Source organism: Panthera tigris, chromosome D2 (assembly GCF_018350195.1).
Source record: "Panthera tigris isolate Pti1 chromosome D2, P.tigris_Pti1_mat1.1, whole genome shotgun sequence".
NCBI classification, from domain to species: domain Eukaryota; kingdom Metazoa; phylum Chordata; class Mammalia; order Carnivora; family Felidae; genus Panthera; species Panthera tigris.
The window spans coordinates 11755599-11778705 of record NC_056670.1 but is presented as its reverse complement, the minus strand read 5'-3'; the positions used below and the strand labels follow the sequence as shown (position 1 = coordinate 11778705).

General features: G+C 46.8%; 1 protein-coding gene across 3 annotated transcripts in view; it reads left to right on the top strand.

The window, feature by feature from the left end:
• MTR (5-methyltetrahydrofolate-homocysteine methyltransferase) overlaps positions 1 to 23107 on the top strand; it is a 131143-nt gene that overhangs the window by 72547 nt on the left and 35489 nt on the right. For all 3 annotated transcript variants that reach the window (XM_042961189.1, XM_042961188.1, XM_042961190.1), the window contains exons 23-28: positions 4481 to 4548; positions 5130 to 5250; positions 12414 to 12495; positions 17617 to 17715; positions 18776 to 18851; positions 21842 to 21997. In XM_042961189.1, coding sequence (XP_042817123.1) covers positions 4481 to 4548; positions 5130 to 5250; positions 12414 to 12495; positions 17617 to 17715; positions 18776 to 18851; positions 21842 to 21997 — 602 coding nt within the window. The remainder of the gene's footprint in view (positions 1 to 4480; positions 4549 to 5129; positions 5251 to 12413; positions 12496 to 17616; positions 17716 to 18775; positions 18852 to 21841; positions 21998 to 23107) is intronic.

The following is a 23107-nucleotide window of genomic DNA, read 5'->3' as shown; positions in this document are numbered from 1 at the left end:
TTAAGCACAGATTGGAGACTTTGGCTGGGGACTGCAGAGTGGTTGGGTGCTTCCATCTAGTGGTAGTGTGTGTGAATTGCAGGATCAGAGACAAATGTCATCTTCAGTTCTCTTCAAGAGACAGCAAATGTGAAGCATTTGATGATGGATGCAGGTGCGTGGCTTTGATTTTCCTTTTTAATTTTTGTAGAGAGTAAAAGGGACTTCTTATCTATTATAATATCGTATGTATTCTCATCTAGTATCGGATGCCTTTGCTAAAGCATCGAGTGCAGCTTACATTTTTTTTTTCTGAATTAAAAGCCCAAAGTAAATGCTTGTGTTTATTTTTATTTTATTTTTTTTAACGTTTATTTATTTTTGAGACAGAGAGAGACAGAGCATGAACGGGGGAGGGTCAGAGAGAGGGAGACACAGAATCTGAAACAGCCTCCAGGCTCCGAGCTGTCAGCACAGAGCCCGACGCGGGGCTTGAACTCACGGACCGTGAGATCATGACCTGAGCCGAAGTCGGCCGCTCAACCGACTGAGCCACCCAGGCGCCCCTAAATGCTTGTGTTTAAAGCTCTCTTATAAACACTTTAGAAAGAGGATTCCTAAAATCAGCATTTTCCCATAACATTAATTTTTTATTCTCTGTAGTCTCTCCTGTGGCATAATATAAGAATGTGGATTAGAAGAGGCCTGTGGACATGGGCACATGGCTCCAATTGAAGAAACCAGGGGAAACCAGGGGGAATGGAGATGTATGTGGGGGAAACAGGAAGTTGCAGTAAAGCAGAGGGACAGTGGAAAGGCATGGCGGGAAGAATGGCCGAAGCCATAGAAGCCCCTCCCCCAACGCTTCAGGTCATTTCCTTCAGCTGAAGTTCCCCAGGGCCAGCTGGTTCATTATTCTGGACCTTTAGTGCCAGTCTCTGTGTAGACTACCCTCTTTTTTCCTTCATTGAGCTAATACCTACTTACTTTTTTCAAGATTCAGCCCAGGTATCCCCCCTCCTCGGATGCTTCTAATGGTCATCAGTTTAGGTGACAGCACTCCACGAATGTCACACCATATGCATATTCCGAACCTGCCAATACTTTCTCAGCCCAGATGTGTGGGGAACATCCCTTTTCCCTTGAGGGTGGGGATGGGGCGGCCTCTGTCTGGGCTTGCTTGTCCCTGATGGTGAGCAACCACCTCCATGCATCTCAGGGCTGTAAGTATTACTCTCTGTGCCTGGAAGGTCAGGAAGTACGCCCCCACTGAATGATTTGTTTGACTGTTTCCCAGTATTTTTTTTTTTTTTTTTTTTAACGTTTATTTATTTTTGAGACAGAGAGAGACAGAGCATGAACAGGGGAGGGGCAGAGAGAGAGGGAGACACAGAATCTGAAACAGGCTCCAGGCTCTGAGCTGTCAGCACAGAGCCCGACGAGGGGCTCGAACTCACGGACCGTGAGATCATGACCTGAGCCGAAGTCGGATGCTTAACCGACCGAGCCACCCAGGCGCCCCATGTTTCCCAGTATTCTTAAGACAGGCTAATAAATTGGAAGTTGAACTTGTGTCCCAGTCGCCTAGCCCACTGTTTTCAGAACTCTTCTTTCCTCACTCGTCATGGGTTTTCTCTCTTTTGCTGATTTTTTCTTCTCTGTGCGACCCCCAAATAGGGGAGTGCTCCAGGGCTCAGGCTTTGGACCTCTTCTCTGTCCTGCCACCCACAGTGGTGCTTCTTAGACTGTCATGTGCCTTCCCCTCCCCTGGGAGTCTTGTTAAAAGACCCGATGAAAGTAGATCTGGACCCAAGGCTTTGAGTTTCCAGGGGGCGCATCCAGGCCAACAAGGCCCGGGACGGCCTTATCTCATCCAGTCTCGTGACTTTCTAACACCTTGGTGCCAGGTGCCAGGTTCTGTCTCCAGCATGGACCCCTCACCAGAACTCCAGACTCACGTATCCAGTCGGCTACCTGAGAGCTCCATTTGGATATCTAAAGAAATCTCAAACCTGGTATTTTGAAAATTGCACTAGTTGCCCCCCTTAAGATGCCCTCTCTGACCTCTGTGCCTTCAGTTTCCCCCTTTCCACATTTCTGTCCAGCCACAAGGTCTCCTCAATGTCCTCAAACAAAGCAAGCATGTGTAAGATGTTCCCGAAGGACACACTGCTTAAAACAAGAAAAAGGAATGAGAGGAAGTTGATTCTCGCCATCAGACTGATGATTTGTAATTGAATTTTGAAAATACCATATGACGTCGAACACAGCTTTGAAATGTATGCCGTCTTGTCTCGATTTAAAAAGCAATACGCTATTGTACTTAATTTTGTATGCAACAGTCTATATTTAGTCCTAGTTTAACAAAAGGTGTAGTCACCAGCCTTTCCTAATTTGCTAAAAACAAAAACGTGGCGTCATCTCACTGTTGTTAGGACCTGCCGTCCCACATCAGTAAAACGCACAGCGTTTACTCTCTGCTGGGTTAGTGCCGACAAAGCTGAGCGTAGTTATCGTTGATTTGAAATTGTCTTGCTTTTTACTGGGGATTCATATGGGCCAGTTTTTTCTTTTCTTTTCTTTTCAAGTAATAATGGGAGCAAGAAAGAAAGTGAGTATAAAAAGATACATAGCGAGAAGCAAGACTCCTTCCTGTCAGGCATCCCCTCTGACCAGATGATGGTGTGTCCAGTAGTAGTTCGTTGATTTCCTTTTTTTTTTTTTTTAATTACTTTGCCTGTTTTATTTAAAAAAAATTTTTTTTAAATGTTTGTTTATTTTTGAGGGAGACAGAGTGCAAGCAAGGGAGGGGCAGAGAGAGAGGGTGACACAGGATCTGAAGCAGGCTCCAGGCTCTGAGCTGTCGGCACAGAGCCCGACACAGGGCTCGAACTCACGGACCGTGAGATCATGACCTGAGCTGAAGTCAGATGCTTAACCAACTGAGCCATCCAGGTGCCCCCAATTATTTTGCCTATTTTAATTGTTGACATTATGAAAGAGGTGAAAATCATGCTGTGAAATGCATACTCATGATGAAATTAAATTGTGAAAATGACCACCGTGATGGGTGCTTTCTAAATCTCGAGTAGAGGAGTCGTACATGGAATGTTGTCCAGGGTGGGAATCCTCTTGAGTTCAGAAAGCACCTCCTCTATCAATTGGAGCCCCTCCAGTCTTACTGTGTTCCCACAAAGCGGGCCCCTGCACTTCTGCTCCGTGCCCGCCCTCCATCTTGGATGTGACCCTCAAGCCCTCGGGTCAGCTTTTCCTTTGAGTCTCTTACCCTGTCTCCCTCAGTGATTTGCTCCCTGGTTCTGTCTCCCTCTCCCGTGACTCAGTAACCAGATTCTCATATTGTCCGCTTTCCGTGAGCAGGAACCGACCTTCCTGATGATCCTTCACATTGGCTTCCAGCTAGTCTCTCCTGTTCAGTAGGTGTTTACTGAGTGAACTTTCCCAACGTTTTTATTGGCCTCAGTGGCCAAGAGAATGGGTTATGGTGTCAGATCGTGGTTCTTGTCCCAAATCTACTGCTAATTGGTTGTGTGGACAAAGTTGCTTAATGTCTCTGGGCCCTTCTTCAGTAAAATGGAGCCCATGGTGGTACTTGCATCCTGGAGCCGCTTTGAAGGTAAAATGGGATTGATTGTGCAAAAAGCTCAGCGTGGGGGAGACGGCCCACGTGTCCACTGACAGGCGAGCGAATAGGCAGAACGTGTGTGTCCGTTGTGCTAAGTGCAATAAGCCAGATATAAGGACCAATGATGTATGAGTCCACTAACACAGATGTCTAGAGTTGGCAGATTCACAGGGACCACTGGGAATGGGGAACTGTTGCCAGATGATTAGAGTTGCTATTTGGGGAGATGACCGGGTATTGTGATGGTTGCACAGCACTGTGACTGACTCTGATTAGGGCCACTGAATTTTAAACTTAATCGTTAGAAGGGCACATGGTATTTTATGTATTTTACTAGAGCTTAAAAAAAATAATAACGTAGGGGTACCTGGGTGGCTCAGTTGGTTAAGCATCTGACTCTTGATCTCGGCTCAGGTCATGATCTCACAGTTCATGAGTTCAAACTCTGCATTGGGTTCTGTGCTGATGGTGTGGAGCCTGCTTGGGATTCTGTCTCCTTCTCTGTGCCCCTCACCAGCTTGTTGTCTTTCTCTCTCTCTCTCTCTCTCTGTCTCTCTCTCTGTCTCTCTCTCAACATAAATAAACTTAAAAAACTAATGTAGTATGCCAAAAATCACTGAATCATGTATTTTGAATGGGTCAGTTTTATGCTGTATGAATTCTATGTCAATAAAGCTGCTTTAAAAATCTTAGCCTAGCACCCGGCATGTGGTAAGTACCTAATAAATGGTAGTTGTAGTTGTCCTTAGTGAGTCACTGTGATTCCAATTTACATTAGAGGGGTATTTGATGGCTAAGTAAGGCTTTGTCTCTCTTGGGTTCTCCCCAACTTTCTCACATCTCATTTCTGTACCGCAGAGTTATTGATTTAGGGGTCATGACTCCCTGCGACAAGATACTGAAGGCTGCTGTTGAGCACAAAGCAGGTACTGTGCCTCAGACTTCTGGGCCCTCCGAGTGTCCTTTCCCCTGTGTCTGTCAGTAAGTGGTGATGCCCCAGCCTATCCAACAGGTGCCAGCTCCTGTGGGGGGTGGGGGACTGCTTTCATTGTCATTGATGGTGGGGGTCGAATCAGTGAATAGGTGACTTTGAAACTCCTTGCAGCTTGGAAGATGGGGAATGAAACAGGCTTCTTATTACAGGGTTGCATTAGATATTTTCCTCCACATCTCATCGTCTCATCGTTTTTAATGTTTTTTCAGACACCGTGACACGTCCAAGTCTGGGAAATCATGAACAATGTATTTTATTTGCATGGCTTCCCCCAGCTGTGGAAAGTACACTGTTGTAACTTTAAGTTACAAATCCCATTTATTATGTAAAGCAAACAAATGGTAAATCGAAACTCCCCAGTCAGGAAAGATGTCTTACAATTAGAAATGGGGAGTCGATGTTAGTTAGGTCTCACGGTCTTTATTACAGAGTTGCTAAAATGAGTCTTCCATACTTCTCTGCTTTTGTCTCATCTTCATTCTCACTGTCCTTTCTTCTTTTTTGAAATACTAGATATAATAGGCCTGTCAGGACTCATCACTCCTTCCCTGGATGAAATGATTTTTGTTGCCAAGGAAATGGAGAGGTTGGCTATAAAGATTCCGTTGTTGATTGGAGGGGCGACCACATCGAGGTAAGTCATGCTAATGAGCTCCTTGCTGTCCTTTAAATTCACTTAAATGCCAGTGTTTACAAACAGTGATGAAACCTAGGTTGTTTTTTATTCTGCTTAGCTCATCGGCTCCTTGTTCTAGAAGCTCCCGAGCTTTCAGTCTTCGCTTGGACAAGAGCCTGGGCCAGGACACTTCTGCAGCAGGCTGTAGGAAACTTCCTCTGTGATCTCCCCGCCCTTTGCCTTTTTTGGGATTCCTTTGGCTTGTCATTGTCTTTTCCTTAATCCTCTCCCCTCCCATTCAGTTCCTGAGATTTCTGTTCAACTCTCCTCTTGAAATCAAGCCAGGTGGAGAAGGTGTATTTTTTGGCACAAAGACATTTCTTGAACTTTAGCCCACTCTCTGTCTTGAAGCAGGTGTCTGATTGAGTAATTACAGGTTCCCTTGAAGAAACTCCAACCTGGAAATAGTTGAGGCAGAAGGCCAGCCTAGCAAGAACGAATCAGAGAATCACCTTGGGAAGTTGTTTCCGAAAGGGGGAACCTTTTGAGAACCTTTGGATTAAACAGTTTAGAGAGGAGAAAGTTCTAAGTTGGTCACATGGCCATTACAGAGTTTGTCAGATTTTTTCCTGAGGGTCATGATCATAATGATGTTTGGGGGGAAATATGTTAATTATGGGCACTGTTAGACTTTTTATGACATGTTCTTTATGCCCCATACTGTTTACTTTGGCAGGGAATAATGCCCAGGGGGAACACTGAACTTGATCCTACACTAGAAATGACTGTGCACTAAGCCGGGTTTTCCAGAAAAACAGAATCTGTAGGTTGTGTATATATATTTTCTTTATGTAGATTTTATATATCACTTTGTATTATATTATTAATATAATACGTACACAGAGAGATGTATTTTAAGAAATTGGCTCATGCGATCGGGGGGCCTGGGAAGACTGACATCTGCAGGGAAGGTCAGAGGGCTGGATTCCAGGCAAGAGCAGATGTTGCAGTCTTGATTCCAAAGGCTATATGGAGGCAGAATTCCTTCTTTCTCAGAGGACGTGAGTCTTTCCTCTTAAGGTCTTCAATTGATTGGACGAGGCCCACCCACATTATGGAGCATAATCTGCTTCACTCAAAGTTTGCTGACTTTTTTTTTTAAGTCTATTTTTATTTATTTTGAAATAAGTAAGTGGGGGAGAGGCAGAGAGAAAGGGTGAGAGAGAAAGAATCCCAAGCAGGCTCTGCACTGTCAGCACAGAGCCTGATGTGGGGCTTGAACCCACAAACTGTGAGATCATGATTTGAGCCAAAACCAAGAGTCAGACACTTAACTGACTGAGCCACCCAGGCACCCCAAAGCCTGCTGGTTTAAATGTTAATCACATCTAAAAATTATCTTTACAGAAGCATCTAGATTGGTGTATGACCAAAAACTAGATCATGTGTCCTGGCCAAATTGACACATAAAATTAACCATCATCCCATTTATAATCTGAATGGATTATTTTCACAAATAGTAACAGTGTTATATGTCATTTATTCACTAAGTACTTTTCATGCTTGAAGGACTCAATAAGGTGGCTGTTGTCGCTCACCTTGGAAAGCTGAGTTTGTTTTTCCACCAAGGACTTACCCACTAGGATATGTGGCAGATTATTCTGCAGGGATGTGACCAACCGTTGATAGCTGGAGTTTCAATGAGCATAGTCTTGGGTAATTGATTATTTTAACGTGAATATTCATTAGCTTAGTAAAAAGAATGATAAGAGAACTTACAGACCTTTATGAGCATGAAATACTTTTGGGATCATGGTTGTAAAACAATAAATAAATATTTAAAGAAGCAGATGTAACGAAACATATTATGAGCTAGGTAAATGTGATGTGCAAATTGGAACATTACAAAATAGTCCATTCTGTTATATCTCTTACCAAGTAAAAGCCACCAGATTAAAGAGGTTTAAAAAAAAAAAAATATCCAGAGGCAACATAACTACTTTCCTAAGATCCATCATAAGCAGAATTAGCCATCAGTGCCTCCTCACAGTTATAAGCTGGGATATCAAGTTAGAATTCATCAGATTGGAAGTCACCCACTGTCTCTCTGTGCGGTTGCAGAATTTCTGTTCTCGGGGTCTGGGGAAGGGCGCTGGGACAGCTGGGTCCCCTGACCTGCCAGAGTTCCTTCTTCTCTTTATGAGCTCTGCCTTCTCTGGTTCTGTTCTCTTCCATGCCTGTTGCTGTTTCCGGGAAATTACTTGGAAAATAAAAGCTAGTGGCAGTCCTTCCAGATAACCATTCCCTTCTCCATTGCGGTGCCAGAAACGCCTGTGCCGAATAGATTTCCTGTGCAATCTCTCAGAGCCTTGGTGTAACCCTCCCCTCTTCTGACTCCGTTCTAAAGTAGTGACAGTGGGTGAGGCCTCACTTAACGGTGCTTAGCCAGGCCCTCATATTTGAGTAAGCCCTTTGACTGAAATGTAGCAGGCATACAGAAAAGTGCACAAATCACAGATACACAACTTGATGAACGTTTACAGAAATGAACCCCCGGTAACACTGCACTCTGGGAACTTTGCTGGGTGCCCCCACCCAGTCATCCTTTACGACAGGAGTAACCACTGCCCTGTCACCGTAGGTTGGTTCTGCCCGCATGTCGGCTTCATATAAATGGAGTCCTGTGGCATGTCCTCTTTTGTGCCCAGCTTATTTTGCGCAGTGTTCTACCTGGGAGGCCCAAACCAGCGGTTGCAGTGGTTGCTGTTCCGTTGTGGTGCAATATTCCGTCGTATAATACACGGTGGCTTAGTCATCCGTGTGACTGTTGGCGGGTATTGGCTTTTTCCAGTTTGGGGCTGTTTGGAAGAATGCCACTTGCTGGGTCATACGCACATGATCATTGGCGTTAGACATTGCTGGGTAGTTTTCCAAAGTGATCGTATTAATTTACGTTCCCACCGGCAATTATGAGAGTTGCAGTTATTCCACACCTTTTTCAATTTTATCCATTTTAGTAGGTATGTAATAACATCTTGGTATGGTTTTCCTTTGTATTTTCTTGCTGATCAATGATGCTGAGTACCTTTTCATGTGTATGTTGACTGTTAATGCTTTTTAAGTCTTTTTTTTTTTTTTAATTGGGTATTCTGCCTCTTTTCTTACTGACTTGTACATGTTTTTTGTTTATATTGGACGCAAGCCCTTTATTAGAAATATACGTTGCAAGTAGATTCTTCCATTATGGCTTGCCTTTTGCTATCTTAGTTGTATTTTTAAATAACAAAGTTTTTAATTTTCATGAAGTCTGATTTATCAGTCTCTTCCTTTACAGTTAGTGCTTTTTGCATCTGTGTAAGATGCCGTCTGCTCCTGGGAGAGTCAGCTTTGCTAGAAGGCATTCAGAGTTTGAATGTCTTAGAAGCCCTCTGAGAGCCCTTATTATTGCCTCCTGTAGACCTGTTGAGAGCTCAGCAGTGTTCCATTTTTTTCCTTTGCTAACTGTTCTTTGAGCGGATGGCAGCTCAGGACTTCCAAGTTGTCACGAAAGAAGATAAGGAGGTATAACTCCGTGGCTCTTCCAGATCTCAGGGGCCTGTGGTGGCATGATAGAATTAGAATTGTACTCCCAAGACATTCACAGTGAGCCTTAAGGCTGTCTGATGGATCCTTGGAGAAGCCGAAAGGACTGTACCGATTAGGGGTCATGTGGGCACGCAAATAGGCCCAGAGTTCCCTTTTGAACCCGTAGCTGTAAGAGAACGGAAAACCGAATATTCTCCTGTCTGTAATGCGTATGGTTTCGTGTCACAAACTGGAATTGACTTTAATGGCCATCTGGCCCTGTTAGCTACATACCTTCTCAAAGACACAAGTGTGGCAGTTAGCTTTTCTAAGTGGTTTAGAGTCAATAACTGCAAAGTGTCTTTTTCAGTTATTTGTTGTGAGTAATGGAGAATTCAGAAGGAATTCAGTGCCCAGAAATAGAGGTAATTTTCCGAACTTAAATATTTTTTAATTGTTAGGAGGGAAGATGCTGAATGATGTAACTGTAGTGTTTTCCTCTTTGAGTTGGCTGCAGGGAAGTTCAAAGCTCAGGCCTGGGTGTAGGATTTCAGGGACCCGACTTCTGCCTCTGACCCACTGCTCAGTGCTCGTGCCTTTATTTCCTCTCTCGTTTTTCTCACCAAATTCTAAGGTTTTATTTCTTATTTGTGTGTGTGTGTGTGTGTGTGTGTGTGTGTGTGTGTGTGTGTGTGTGTGATGCTGCATTTAGGTAAAACATTTTAATTCTGGAAGGATAAGGCATGAAATAAATGCTTGGAGTACTTGTTCTTTTTCAGTGCTTTTCAAAAAGACCTTCTAAAGTTAACCCTGTCATGCCCATTTGGCAAGTATGAGAGGCGACTAACTGGGTCCCCGGCATTGGTGAGTGACTTAGCAGAGCCAGATTTGAGACTGAGCCTCAGGGGGCTAGCCCCGTGTTGTTGGTTTGTAGGAAGGCAGAAGGGATTCCAACATTATATATCTTTTCAGACTTCAGACAGAAGTCTGCCTCCAACTGGAGAGGGCTGCATAAATGGAAGCTTAGGAGAAAGTGGAATCAATATCATACCGTTTTATAAGGAAACCAAAAGTACTCTTGATGGCCAAGCAAGCACAGATTTAATGGCTGCCCTCATTTGGCTTTGTCATTTTTTTATGCTGGAAAGCAACACTGTGCTTTTATGTGGTGGTGGTGGTAGTGTTTTTAAAAAGTGGAACCCATCAGTTTCTTCTTGGTACCCTTGTCCAGAGATCACCAGTGCGAGAATGGCCGGAATTGCACAGAGAACGCTTGGATGCTTAATAAATATTAATTATGTTGACTTGAAGGTTTAAAACTGTACTGGTTCTCTTTAAGAGAAATGTCAACTAAGTCACATTAGGCTTAGTGTTTCCTAGAGGAACTCCATGCAGAATATACATTGAGGTACATTTGTGTGCTTGAAGAACTGACCACCTAAAGAAGAGGAAGCAAACATAGTCTCACTTATATTCTGTTGTCAAACTGGAAGCAGTTTCTTCTTTAAAATTTCCTGGGGCGCCTGGGTGGCTCAGTCAGTTGAGCATCTGACTTCAGCGCAGGTCATGATCTTGCGGTTTGTAGGTTCGATCCCTACATCGGGCTCTGTGCTGACAGCTCAGAGCTTGGAGCCTGTTTCAGATTCCGTGTCTCCCTCTCTCTGCCCATCTCCTGCTTGCATGTGTGCTCTCTCTCTCTCAAAAATAAACATTAAAAAACAATTTTTTTTTTAATTAAAAAAACAAAAGTATTCCTACTATTTGAAAATCTTCCCCTGGGGTGCCTGGGCGGCTCAGTAGGTTAAGCGTCCGACTTCGTCTCAGGTCCGTGAGTTCGAGCCCCGCATCGGGCTCTAGGCTGACAGCTCAGAGCCTGGAGCCTGTTTCAGATTCTGTGTCTCCCTCTCTCCCTGACCCTCCCCCGTTAATGCTCTGTCTCTCTTTGTCTCAAAAATAAATAAACGTTAAAAAAAAAAAATAACTTAAAAAAAAGAAAATCTTCTCTTTGTAGAATACCAAAGATATTTTCAAATCTTTGGTCCCTGGGCACGCAGCGGACACAAAACACATCCTTGGGACGCAGTGGAGTTGGCGTGGCTGCTTCAGGACCACGGTCTGGTTCTCCCTGCTGCTCTGCGCCCCAGCGCCCGACTCTGGAAGAGTCTCTTGCACTCAGTGGCTTAAGCCTGCACTTCCATTCGATGGCTCACTTCCTGTGACTTCCGGCTTCTGTCCCCTGCTTCCTGTCCGTGTGTGGAGATACTTGCACAAAGGGGACAGGTGAAATGTCAGTCTTGTCTGTCTCACCGCACATGAATTTTTAGTCATCCCTCAGAAGTCTATTAAAAACGCACACATACCTCAGGCTTCTCATATCCTCTTGGTTTTAAAAATTTCCTCAGTAGTCCACGCTTACTATTAGAACATGTCAGACACTTCAGAGGAACGTAAAGTAAAATTTATTCTCTCCCTTCCCGTCCTCCGTCCCACCTCCAGCCGCTGTGTAACCAGTGTTGACACCTGAGGTGTATCTGGTTTTTGCTAAATGTACGGAAACTCCTGTGTAAGGTTGGAGGGTTAGGGCGGGTTGAGGGTGGTAGTGTGGTTTTTAAAACACAAACGTACTGTTTGGTATTTTGTTGTTTCCCCACATGGTAGCATAGTCTGGACATCTTCCCAAACGAAATGCATTTGGGCCAAGGGGGAGAACGTGAAAGCATCTGACGCGGGGAGGAGCTGCCTTGGGGGCGAACGTGGGTCCAGCAGAGACCGGCAAGGACGGCCCCCTCCCTGCCCGTCCTGGGGGATGTACGGCTGCCGCCCTTGGACGCGGCACTGCGGCCTGTGCTCAGGGCCCTGGTTTAACCGCAGTCGGGAGGGCACGCGGGTCCATCCTCAACCCTCACGTAGTGGGCCGTGTTCTGTGAGTAAAGAGCGGGTGTGTACCCTGTGCGGTAAGACTGAGTCCCCAGAGACGGCTTGCCGCGTACTTCAGTCAGGTCGTCTCAAGGACTGAAGCGTGTTCCTCACCGCTGATGTTCCCGAGTCTGGCAGGAGGGGTTTGGGGCCGAGCCGACGTTAGTAGAAGACTGTTGCTGCTTATGCCTCTCGGTTCCTTCGTGCCAAATTTATTCAGGGTCCGGGGCCCCTTATTACAAGTGCGAGGTGGGGTCGGGGCTGAGGAGCGTGGCCGGTGCGTCCTGGGCCCACCGCCTTGGGTCTGGTTTCTCGGGCGCCCTGGCTGCCACCCCAGCTCATTTGGGGGAGGAAACGCAGTCTGACCTGTATGGCAGCCAAGGGCAGTCACCTGGGCTGGTGAGCTCCCTTGGTTCAGGCAGGCCGCTAATGAGTGCGGCGTCACGGTCTCATTCCCGAGGGCAGAGAGCTGAGGGCAGCGTCTTCCTCGTTTTGTCAGATTTCTCGTAGCCTGAGCCGACAGACCCCTGTCTTCTCCCCTTGGATTCCCCATCTTAGGGTGGGGAGGAAGTCAGTCTTGTTTTACGAGGGACACGTGAAGTTCGTGTGGAAACACGTTGTCTCTGATGGTTCCAGACAGGGGTCATGTGGGAGCTGTCAGCACTGATGGATATGTTTTTCTTCCTGACCCCTCTTTTTAGAACCCACACGGCAGTTAAAATAGCTCCAAGATACAGCGCGCCTGTCATCCACGTCCTGGACGCGTCCAAGAGTGTGGTGGTGGTAAGTGTGGGGCCTTCCGTTATTTCCGCTATGTAAGGAGAGGAGAAAAGATTGTGTTCTGAATAAGGGGTATTTCCCAAGATGATCTTTTATTTTTGTCCAGTTCTACTAAAATATGTGAAAGAATGTGCGAGGGCTTGTTAGGATGGTGTCGCTGTGGTCGTCTGCATTGCTGGAGGGGAGCCAGGTGAGTGTGTCCTGTGCTTTCAGAGACCGCGTCTGAGTCACCGAGAAGCCCTGCCAGGATCCCTGTGACCTCGACACCAACCCAGAGGGAGAGAGATTTCAGCCACTTACATATATTTACAAGTGTGAGCATATATTGTCTTAACTCCATGCCAAGGCTAGAAGGAATGTGGAATCTTTTAAATGACCTGTTTCCAGGTAGACATTTAATCTGGAATGGGCCGGTTGACCCTACCCAAAGAGAGAAGAACGTTCTCTAGATGTTCACCATCCAGAATAATAGATTCTTTTTCTCGGTGAATGTAATAAACCACTTTCCTGAGTGGTCTTTTAGGTTTTTCTCTGTCACTGAAGCCTAATGTCCTCTCTCGTTACGTGTTTCGTTATTTTCATTGACTAAGAGGACATCATAGCTGGAGGGAATCTGAACGACCATGTGGTCCAGTGGTTTCCAAGTTCGTTTTAGTGACAGAAAGCTTGTCTTCCAGTGATGTCTTACTTGGAAGCTCAGTACAGTATGAGTTAGAGCAGCCCCTCCTATCCGTCACCCCACACCTAGTTCTTGAAAGAGCACAATTTGAAAATTGCTAATCTGTGGGGGCGCCTGGGTTGGTTGAGTATGTGACTCGATTTCAGCTCAGGTCATGATCTCACAGTTTGAACTCGAGCCCCACATCAGGCTCTGTGCTGACAGTGTGGAGCCTGCTTGGGATTCTCTCTCTGCCCCTCCCCCACTCATGCTGTCTCTGTCTCTCTCATGTAAATAAATAAAAACTTAAAAAAACACAACAGACCAAACCTGCTGATCTAGTCCAGCCTTCACATTTGTAGGTGAGGAGGGTTACCAAGGAGGGTCTGGCGATTTGTGAAACTATCAGGTGACATGGTGCAGCCCGAAGCTCGGGTGGCCACATTGCCTGAACCGTTTTCCAAAGACATCCTTCCAGATCTATGAATTTATTTATATGGAGGTTGTACAATAATTGCTAACTTTATTAAAAATTGATAGTGTGCCAGACACTGTGGTGAGTGCTTTACATGGATTTGTAATTTAATCTCCATGAAGCAGATACTCTCATTAACCATGTTTAGAGTAGAGGAAACAGGCACAGAGAGGTTAGCACCTCTCTTGAGGCCACACGTCTATCAAGCGGTAGGGTAGGGCGTGAAGGCCGGTGGTCTTACTCTCTGCTGCACGAAATGTGCTCCCATTAATGTTCAGTGATTCTTATTAAAAAGGATACAATCATTGGCTCCAAGGTGGCTGAGTCAGTTGAGCATCCAGCCTTTTTTTTTTTTTTAAGAAAATTATTATTGTTTAGTTTCTATTTTTAAATTGTTATAAACTTTAATTATTTAATAATTAGCGTGAATAATTTTATATTCATGCATCCTCCTCTGTGAACTGTCAAATCTTGCTGACCTCCTTATGAATATTTATAAACACTCTATATACTTGACTATGTACTTTTAATACTGTATGCTTCTTTTGTAGAAAGAGTTTTCTTTTTCTTTTTCTTTTTTTTTTCTGTTTTGAATTTACATCCAAACTAGTTAGCATATAGTGCAACAATGATTTCAGGATTAGATTCCTTAATGCCGCTTACCCAATTAGCCCATCCCCTCCCACAACCCCTCCAGGAACCCTCTGTTTGTTCTCCATATTTAAGAGTCTCTTATGTTTTGTCCCTCTCCCTGTTTTTATAATATTTTTCTTCCCTTCCCTTATGTTCATCTGTTCTGGAGCATCCAACTCTTGATTTCGGCTCAGGTCGTGATCTCAGGGTCGTGGGATTCAGCCCCATGTTGGGCTCTGAGCTGGGCCTGGAATAAGATATATTCTCTCTCACTCTCTTGCTTTCTCTCTCCCCTCCTTCCCGCTGCCCCTCCTCTGCTTGCACTTTCTGTCTCTCAAAAAAGAAAAAAAAAGATACGGTTAAATCAGACTGGAATCATAAAGTCACATTTTTATTTACTCTTGACGTAAACTGATGTGTAAATAAAGTAGGTGTCTCCAAGTTAGTTTCAGGACAGTTTTTGTATTTTATATTTGAATTGTGCTTCCTAAGGAGCTCGTATGGAGTTCATAGTTGACTAACCAGTGGACCTCTTTTTAAGGCTTGTTGCTATTTTCAAATGCTAATGAATGACTGAACGTTTCTCATATGGAGACCAGGCCCTTGGCCCTCTTCAAGTACATGGTGCTAGCATTGCATCGGGAGAGGACTTTGGCTGGGAGGAACCAGCCTCTGGATTCCATTTTGAGCTCCCTCCTTCGCCGTCTAGAAGAGCTAAGCAGTAAGGGCCGAGCGGAGAGCCAGAAGATGAGCACGGGCACTGGTGCTCCTTATGGGTCCGTCCAGCTGGACCGCCAGCAGTGGTTAGTGCTTCTTGGGTCCAGAGAAGTGGCCGCCTTCTGAAATTACTCAGACATAAGTCCAACAGTACGTTGTTTGGGTTGTTGCTAGTGACGCTTTTCAGGATCAGTGGTACAGTTTGTTTAGGCCGATTTTTGGTTCCGTGTCTTCGGGCTCGGCTGCGAGACGCGTGCCAGCGGCCTGTGCTCTGGGTCACTGGCGCAGGTGTTTGAAAGAGTCCCAAACATGGCAACGACCTGGTAGTTGGAGCTTTAGACCTCGGGATGCCCCTGCTTTCTTACCTTTCTTCTTTTTTTTTTTTTTTTTAATTTATTTTTGAGAGAGTGCAAGCGGGGGAGGGGCAGAGAGAGGGGGGCCGAGGATCCGAAGGGGGCTGTGCCGCAGTGAACCCGATGTGGGGCTTGAACCCACACACCGTGAGATCATGACCTGAGCCAAAGTCAGACGCTCAACCGATTGAGCCACCCAGGTGCCCCTTCTTTCCTTTTAAGTAAACGAGGTGCCAGTATTTAGTTCTTTCTAAATTATAAAATATATTTTCAACTTATTCCCTCTCATTCACTGCTATTGTCACCAAGAACAAAGAATAAAAGGAGGAAGAGAGAAGCTGTGCTGTGTCCAAATGGTTGGCATGAAGACGCGTGACTGGGCTGTGGTTTTATGGTGGAAAGATCATGAAGATTAGCCTGTATAATTGACCACGGACTTGTTTCCATCAAGCAAGTCAGACTGGGCATGGAGGGACTGGCTTGTCACTTTGGCTCTGGGAACAGGGGGCCCCCCAGGGAGTGTTCCGTCTTCCCAATAGTCGCTGTGGCAGCGTATGGTTAAGTTCTTTGGATGTTTAGAAAAGCAGGCTTTTGCCTTCTCAGAGTCTAAAACCTAGCAGAATGCAATATTTTAAACAGTATTTTAAGACACTGGTTGCATGTACTTTGGGGAGCTGTGGAGTAGGCATCCCTTTGCTGTTTTCATTGAGCTCTGCTGGTTTTCCTAAACGGGGACTCCATTGAGCCGAGGTTAATGTAAGGCTGGGAGGTACCCTGTGGTGTGAACACCATTCAGGAGCCTGTTTTTAGGCTCACCGCAAGGGTCTTTTCTCATTAGGTTCCTTAAGAAAGTGGTCTGGCTTTGTACTAACTCTTCGGGGATCGGATTGCTGGTAGAGATGCTTAGAAAAGTCACACAGAATCATAGACACTTAAAGCCGGTGGGCCCTTGAGCCATCGTCCGGCCTGCCCTGCTCAGTTTCACGTCATGGTTCTCGGCTTCCCTGCCCTCGTGTGTGTGTGTGTGTGTGTGTGTGTGTGTGTGTGTGTGTGTGTGTGTTGGGGGGGGAGGGGAGGGGGCTGAATCCAGCTGGAGGCGCAGGGGTGGGGCGGTGCCTCGTCGTGAAGTGATCGTGATCAGAAGCAGCCATTTCTTGTTTTTGAGCTTTGGTTTTGGCTCTCCTTCCACCAACTTGATAATGCTGGTCACAAATAATATTTCGCAGATCCTAGCTTTACAGTTTACCGAGTAGCCTCGTATTTGTCAGGTGACGGGTTTCTGTTCTTTTCTTAGCCAGTCATAGTTGACTGTGAAGATTAGCCTCATTCCTTCAGCAAGAGTTTAGTGAGGAGGCGCCCTGCACGTGCCAGGCACAGAACTAGAAACCAGGGACACGGAGTGGTTAAGGCGCAGCCCTGCCCTCAAAGGGTTTGTCCTCTAGTGAGGCAAGGAGGTACGTAGACAGGTACTAAAAGCCTGAGGTAAATGCAGTGATGAAGACGTGAACCGGGTATCTTTGAAACACTGAAGAGAGGCGCCTAACTAGTGTGTTGTGTCGGTCCCCAAGACCACGCTCCCCTTCAGTGATTTGCCAGAAGGACTCACAGAACTCAGAAACACTGTTATAATCATGGCGGATGGCCACGAGTTAGCAAAGGATGTAAAGGGTGGAATCCAAGCAGGACCAGGCACCAGCTTCCTGGTGTCCTCTCCTAGCGGAGTCACGTGGCCAGTGCTTAATTCTTCCACCAGTGATGAGTGACACCGTGTACGGGGGGCATTGCCAACCAGGGAGGCTCTCTTGAGCCTTAGTGTCCAGGGCTTCTGTTGGGAGTCAGTCACGTAGGAGTGCTTTAATGACCTGACTGACCTTAGTTACCAGAACCTTAGTTACTCCAGAGGTCAGACGGATACAACATGAATAAGGGGGCCCCCTTCGTCCCTAGTCACGTTGTTAGCATAGACCATCCAGGGTGGCCCAGGGCTCCATGTAGACGAAGTGTCTCATCAGGCAGGACATTTCAAGGGCTTAGAGCTTCTCTCTCAGGAACCATGAAGGGCTTTCTTTCGAATGTGTGAGATTTGGACATCCTAGGTCCACTGAGGCAGCTCTTAACTGCACACCCCGGCAGGAGTTCATGAAGCTGGTGAAGGGGATGGAGAGGGGATGACGTTGACAAGGGAAGCTTCCTGAAGGAGGTGTCGCCAGCACTGACCAGTGTTGTCCATATTTTATTTATCTCCTTTTGCTCCTCTGTGTTCTTGAACTTTGATCTTGCATTTTCAGTGCTCTCAGCTATTAGATGAGAATCTCAAGGATGAATATTTTGAGGAGATCTTAGAAGAATATGAAGAGATCAGACAGGACCATTACGAGTCTCTCAGGGTAAGTGACAAATACCTGCTAGTTTGGGTATTAAACCGATCCTGCATTTTTTTTTAAAATGTGACTTCATTGTTTAAAGGAGGGCAACAGGTTTAGCATCATTTTAGAGAAGCCCTGTTTTCATGTTCAAATCAGAATTCTCTGGTGTCGAAGTTCCTGATAACTTGGGGTTATACTAAAACTAATTTCATTTATTCCACCAAACATTTCTTGGGTACACAGTAGGTGTTAGGTGCTGTGCTAGACAGCAGAGCTATGAGAATGAATAAAACATATGCAGCGGGAGAACGGGAACTGAAGCAGCGTATAGAAAGTGACTCCCACGGATCCTTGTTCTTGAAATAATGGAAGAAAATGACATTAGAGGGGACCGTTGTCCGCCTCTCTCCCTGACTGCCCAGCACGGACTGTGCAGAGCAGTGTCTCAACAGCTGCCCTTCTCTAGATAAGCTTCAGGGGTTCCTTGGAAAGGAGGCATAATCACTCTTTAGAAGTCACTGGAATATTTCTTCCTGGTTCATCTGCCTGTTGGGCCTTGTGCGTAGAGGGGTGCATTTGGGGGGTGGCGAGGCAAGCGAAACGAGACAACAAACAGCAGGAAGAAAAGAGGTGTTTGTGAGATGGTGACCGGCCCAAGATACTGTGGCTGGCGTTCCGCCTCTTAGGTTTGCTCACAGTTGAAAATTTCTTAGTTTTGCCCTCCGGTCCAGGGGGCGGTCAACGGCAGGCCAGATAAGCCTGGCCTCAGGTATTCTAGAAGCACCGGCAGGACACCGCTCTGAGAAGGGCACAGGTCAGCTTTGTATCCACCTATCAATATTTAATGGATATTTATTGAATCTTTACTCTCCATTGTTCTGGTGCTGATGTGAAGCCCTCGCATTGGGTGGAAAAGGAAGAACTTTTCAGGATATGAATTTTCATTAATGAAAGCATTTGTGGGTTTTTTTTTTCCTTTTCCTTTTTTAAATAAAACATGTACTAGCTTTTCAGACCTACTTTCATAGTAGCAGCTGAAAAACTAAGAGTCTCTGACTAAATAACTTCTCTTTTTTCATAGGAGAGAAGATACTTAACCTTAAGTCAGGCTAGAAAAAACGGTTTCCATATGGACTGGCTGTCGGAGGCTCCTCCAGGTCTGTTTGACTGTCAGTGGGAGAAAGGCTGTGGGTGATAATGTGACTGGAGAGACGTTTGCATTTAGCTGGCTGGGAACCAGGCAGCTGGAGATGCTTTATCGTGTCTGATAATGGTGATGAAGGACATTGATGATTGAAAATGAAAGGAAACAGGTACCATTTATGGAGGACCAAACTATGTCCTGAGACCGCTTGGAGTGTCTGAGTGCGTGACACAACCCCGTAGTGAATGTGCTGTTATCCCCGCTTAAATGTGAAAACCCCGAATTTCGGGTAAGAGCCCGAAAGGTTATTGGGTTCTATCCCTGGTCTGCCCCTTCTAACCCACACTCCCTCCTCTGTGCCGTGCTCAATTTCCACCCCCCACCCCCCCAAGCCTGACGCAGGTTCTGGGTGGTATAGTCACTGAGTGGCCTGGGTCACAGGCCAGGCCCCAGGACCGATGTGTAGTTCTGAGGTTGAAGATGCCCTCACACCGAACAGACCTTTAGAACATTGCGGCAAAGCCGGAGCTCCTGTTTCTTGTTCGCTCTCTCCCATTGTCTCTCTGCATGCTTCCCTCTTTTTGTTTCTTTTATTTGTTTTTTTTCCCCTTATTTCTAGCCAGCTCTCTTGCCTGATAGAGGTGTTCACGAGGGAGTAAAATATGGAGGATGTTTGACACGCTCAGAGAGGCATGAGATACACACGCACAGCCCAGACAGGGTGAACAGGGGTTGTATTCATTGAATCTGTATCTCCAAGGTAATACCTCAGGTCCGCTCTCCTTGCTCACAACATCTGTGTTCTGCGGCTCCTTGGCTGACTTGAGAGCATTAAATTGGAAATGTAGGTGAGCTCGGTTCTGATTTCAGTCCTGCTGAGCCCGCTGTGGTTTAGTAGGAGGAATGCCACGTCAGGAGTCGGGAGGCCTGGTTCTCACCCCACTTTGCCTCCCGGCTGCAAATCACTGACCTTGAGCATCCTGCATCCATGTTCGACCTCTTCTGATGTGTAAGAAGGAGTCACCCTGTGAAAGGTTGTAAGGATAAGAAAAGATAAACCTTCGAAAAATGTAAATAACTATATAGTCTATTATTTTCTCTTTACCTTTCACTGTGAAATTGGAAAAGTCTCATAAGGGAAGTCCATTTTAACCAAGTCAGACATCCAGACACAGTTCAGTGGGGACATTCCTCTGAAGGCCCACGGTGCCAGGCAGCAGTCGAACGGCCACTTGTCCCCAGTGCGGGGCCTCTGCGAGGCTCTGGACCTGCTGCTTGAGAAGATCGAGGCACTGACGTACAGCCCTCAGAAATGTTTTTGAGGACACCCCAGTCTTAGACTAGTTGCAGGAAGTCAGGAAAGGGAGACAGAGGGGTTCTCTCAAGGTCGTTGGCGGTAAAATTCAAGACTGACATCCCTCAGTGACTGTGACAGGGCATTTCTCCCTGCCTTTCTAGGCAAGAGGAGACATTCATCAGGAGGAAATCTGTAGTTTCTTTTGTCTGTCAAACGAAGCAACATACTGGAATATGATGAAGAAGTGATTATTCTCAATAGTAAAAACACGACCAGGAACAAAGAGAAAGAGCTACTGCGAACATGTGTGAAAAGATAGCGATTTCCAGGCAAGACTAAGCAGCAGCTCGCTCTTTTCCTGTACTGCTGCCTCACGTCCGCCTCTTACCATCTGACGAGACAAAAGTGCTCTTGGGACTTCGGTCCCAAGCACCTGAGATGGGCAGGATGGTGTAAGTTCTCTGACCCTATTTACAGACCAGGAAACTGAGGGCCAGGAAGCTCGTGTGTGGGCATCACTTCCGACTCCGGCCCGACCCCGCTGACCCCGCTGCAGGCAGGGTGCCGGTGTGCTGCTCTTCTTCATTCCTCATCATTATTTTTTTTTTTTTTTCAATATATGAAGTTTATTGTCAAATTGGTTTCCATACAACACCCAGTGCTCATCCCAAAAGGTGCCCTCCTCAAAACCCATCACCCACCCTCCCCTCCCTCCCACCCCCCATCAACCCTCGGTTTGTTCTCAGTTTTTAAGAGTCTCTTATGCTTTGGCTCTCTCCCACTCTGACCTCTTTTTTTTTTTTTTTTTTTTTTCCCCTTCCCCACCCCCTGGGTTTCTGTTAAGTTTCTCAGGATCCTCATCATTAGTTAACTCGGGTCCTGTTTTACACTCACGGGGTGTGAAGCACAATATGTCGAACGTCCACGAATACCGCCAGCCACCTCAGAAATAACCTGGTGCCCATTTTAAAAACAAAGCAATGCCGGGGCGCCTGGGCGGCTCAGTTGGTTAAGCGTCAACTCTTGATTTCAGCTCAGGTCATGGTCTCACGGTTCATGGGTTCGAGCCCCACGTGGGGCTCTGCACTGACCGTGCGGAGCCTGCTTCGGATCCTCTGTCTCCCTCTCTCTCTGCCTCTCCCCTGCTCGTGCACTCTCTCTATTTCTCAAAAATGAACATTAAAAAAAACCAGTACATAAGTGGTTGAAGCTGCTTGTGTGCCCCTCCCTCCCCCGTACAATCCCGAATTTGATGCCTTGTTTCTGTGCATGTCCTTACACTTTGCCCATATACACATGTATCAGTGGGAAGTAGAGATTGCTGATTCTTGTTTTCACACTTCTGGTAAGTGGTTTACCTTATGTGTCTCTCTACAGTGGTATTTACTTTAGTATTGTCTCCGTCTGTACAAGTGAAGAGAAACCCAAGTCTTTTCTCTTTGACCAAAGGGCAGAGGGAAGAATTTTTAAGGGCCGGTGTAGACAGCTGTCTGGGAAGGGTAGTTTTATTTAAGATTGACTGCAAAATTTACAGTTCCCTTCCTTGTAAAGCAGCTCCTGTGGGTGACTGCGGGGAGAGAGAGTGTGGGGCCCCCGGAGCAGTACAGAGCTGGCCCGGGAGGCATGGCACAGACCCCTGCCGTGCGTGTTAGGCGCTTATCCCCAGGCTGCGGCATCCGTGTGACATGACTACTTCACTTTTACAGTGAAGCCCACGTTTCTTGGGACTCGGGTCTTTGAAGACTACGATCTGTGGAAGCTGGTGGCCTACATCGACTGGAAGCCTTTCTTTGATGTCTGGCAGCTCCGTGGCAAGTACCCGAATCGGAACTTTCCCAAGATATTTAAGGACAAAACTGTAGGTTCGTTCAGCAGACCCTTCCTTTCTGCACGGATACTCGAGACACAGTGTTGGGACTTTGAAGGGGAGAACAGGCGGAGAGCCGAGAGTTCAGATGCTGTGGGAGATGGTTTCTCGTTGTGGTCTAACATGTGAGGTGTCGTTTACCTCTTCGGTGGCTTGAAGCTGCTAGATGGGTCTTTATGGACTGTAGTTGGCATTTCATTTATCTCTTCTTTAATAAGCCAGGCTCTTTGTTGGGCACCGGGAATAAACATACCGCTGCCTTCTGGGATGTGGCCAGTAGCTGGCATAGCCGACGGCGATGGGCGGTTCCCACGTGGCATGCCGAGCTCCTGCCGTGGGGCTGAGCCCAGGGCTTCTGTGGACCCAAGATGAGACAGACCTCAGACTGGGAGGTCAGGGGAGGCTTCCTGGGGGAGTTGGTGTTTGAACTGCTTTTGGAAGAGCACATGGGAGTTACTGAGGCTGGGACTGGGGATGTGAGACAGCACCGGAGAAGAGGACGTCCCAGGCAGAGGAGACAGCACAGAAAGTCACAGTCACAGGTGCCCATTTGGGGAAATGCCAGGAGTCCCTTGCACCTGGAGCGCTGGTCAGGGGACGGGATTTGGGGCGATCAGCAAGAGAAGTGGGGGTGAGTGGAGTTGTAGCCCCACCCCTAGAACCTGCCCCCAAAGGCCTGGGTTCACGGTGCCAAGCCAGTCAAAGGATCAGGAAAGAGCCCGATGAGAGGAAGGTGGCAGGTGGCCTGCTGGAAGTGTGGGGTCAGGGCAGTCCCTACTGTACGGGGGACAACCTCTGGGAGGCCCCTGAGCTGGGGCCACCCGTGTGCGGTGCTGAAGCCACTTAAGAGGGCCTGGGCCACACTTGCCTCTGCAACCTCTCCCACATCCCCAGAGGCCCCTGGGAGGTCGGTGGGGTGATGGGCACACGAGCAAGGTCGGCGAGGAAGGGTCTGGCCTGCCCTGTCTGGCGACTGTGCTGGGAGCCACACATTAGGCTCTCTGCCTCTTGCCGCCTGGAGGCATGTCAGTGGTTTGTGCTGGGGAGACGGGCGGGGCATGTGGTCAGCAGGAGCCACCAGCCCCCAGCCGCTCCCCTTAAGTCG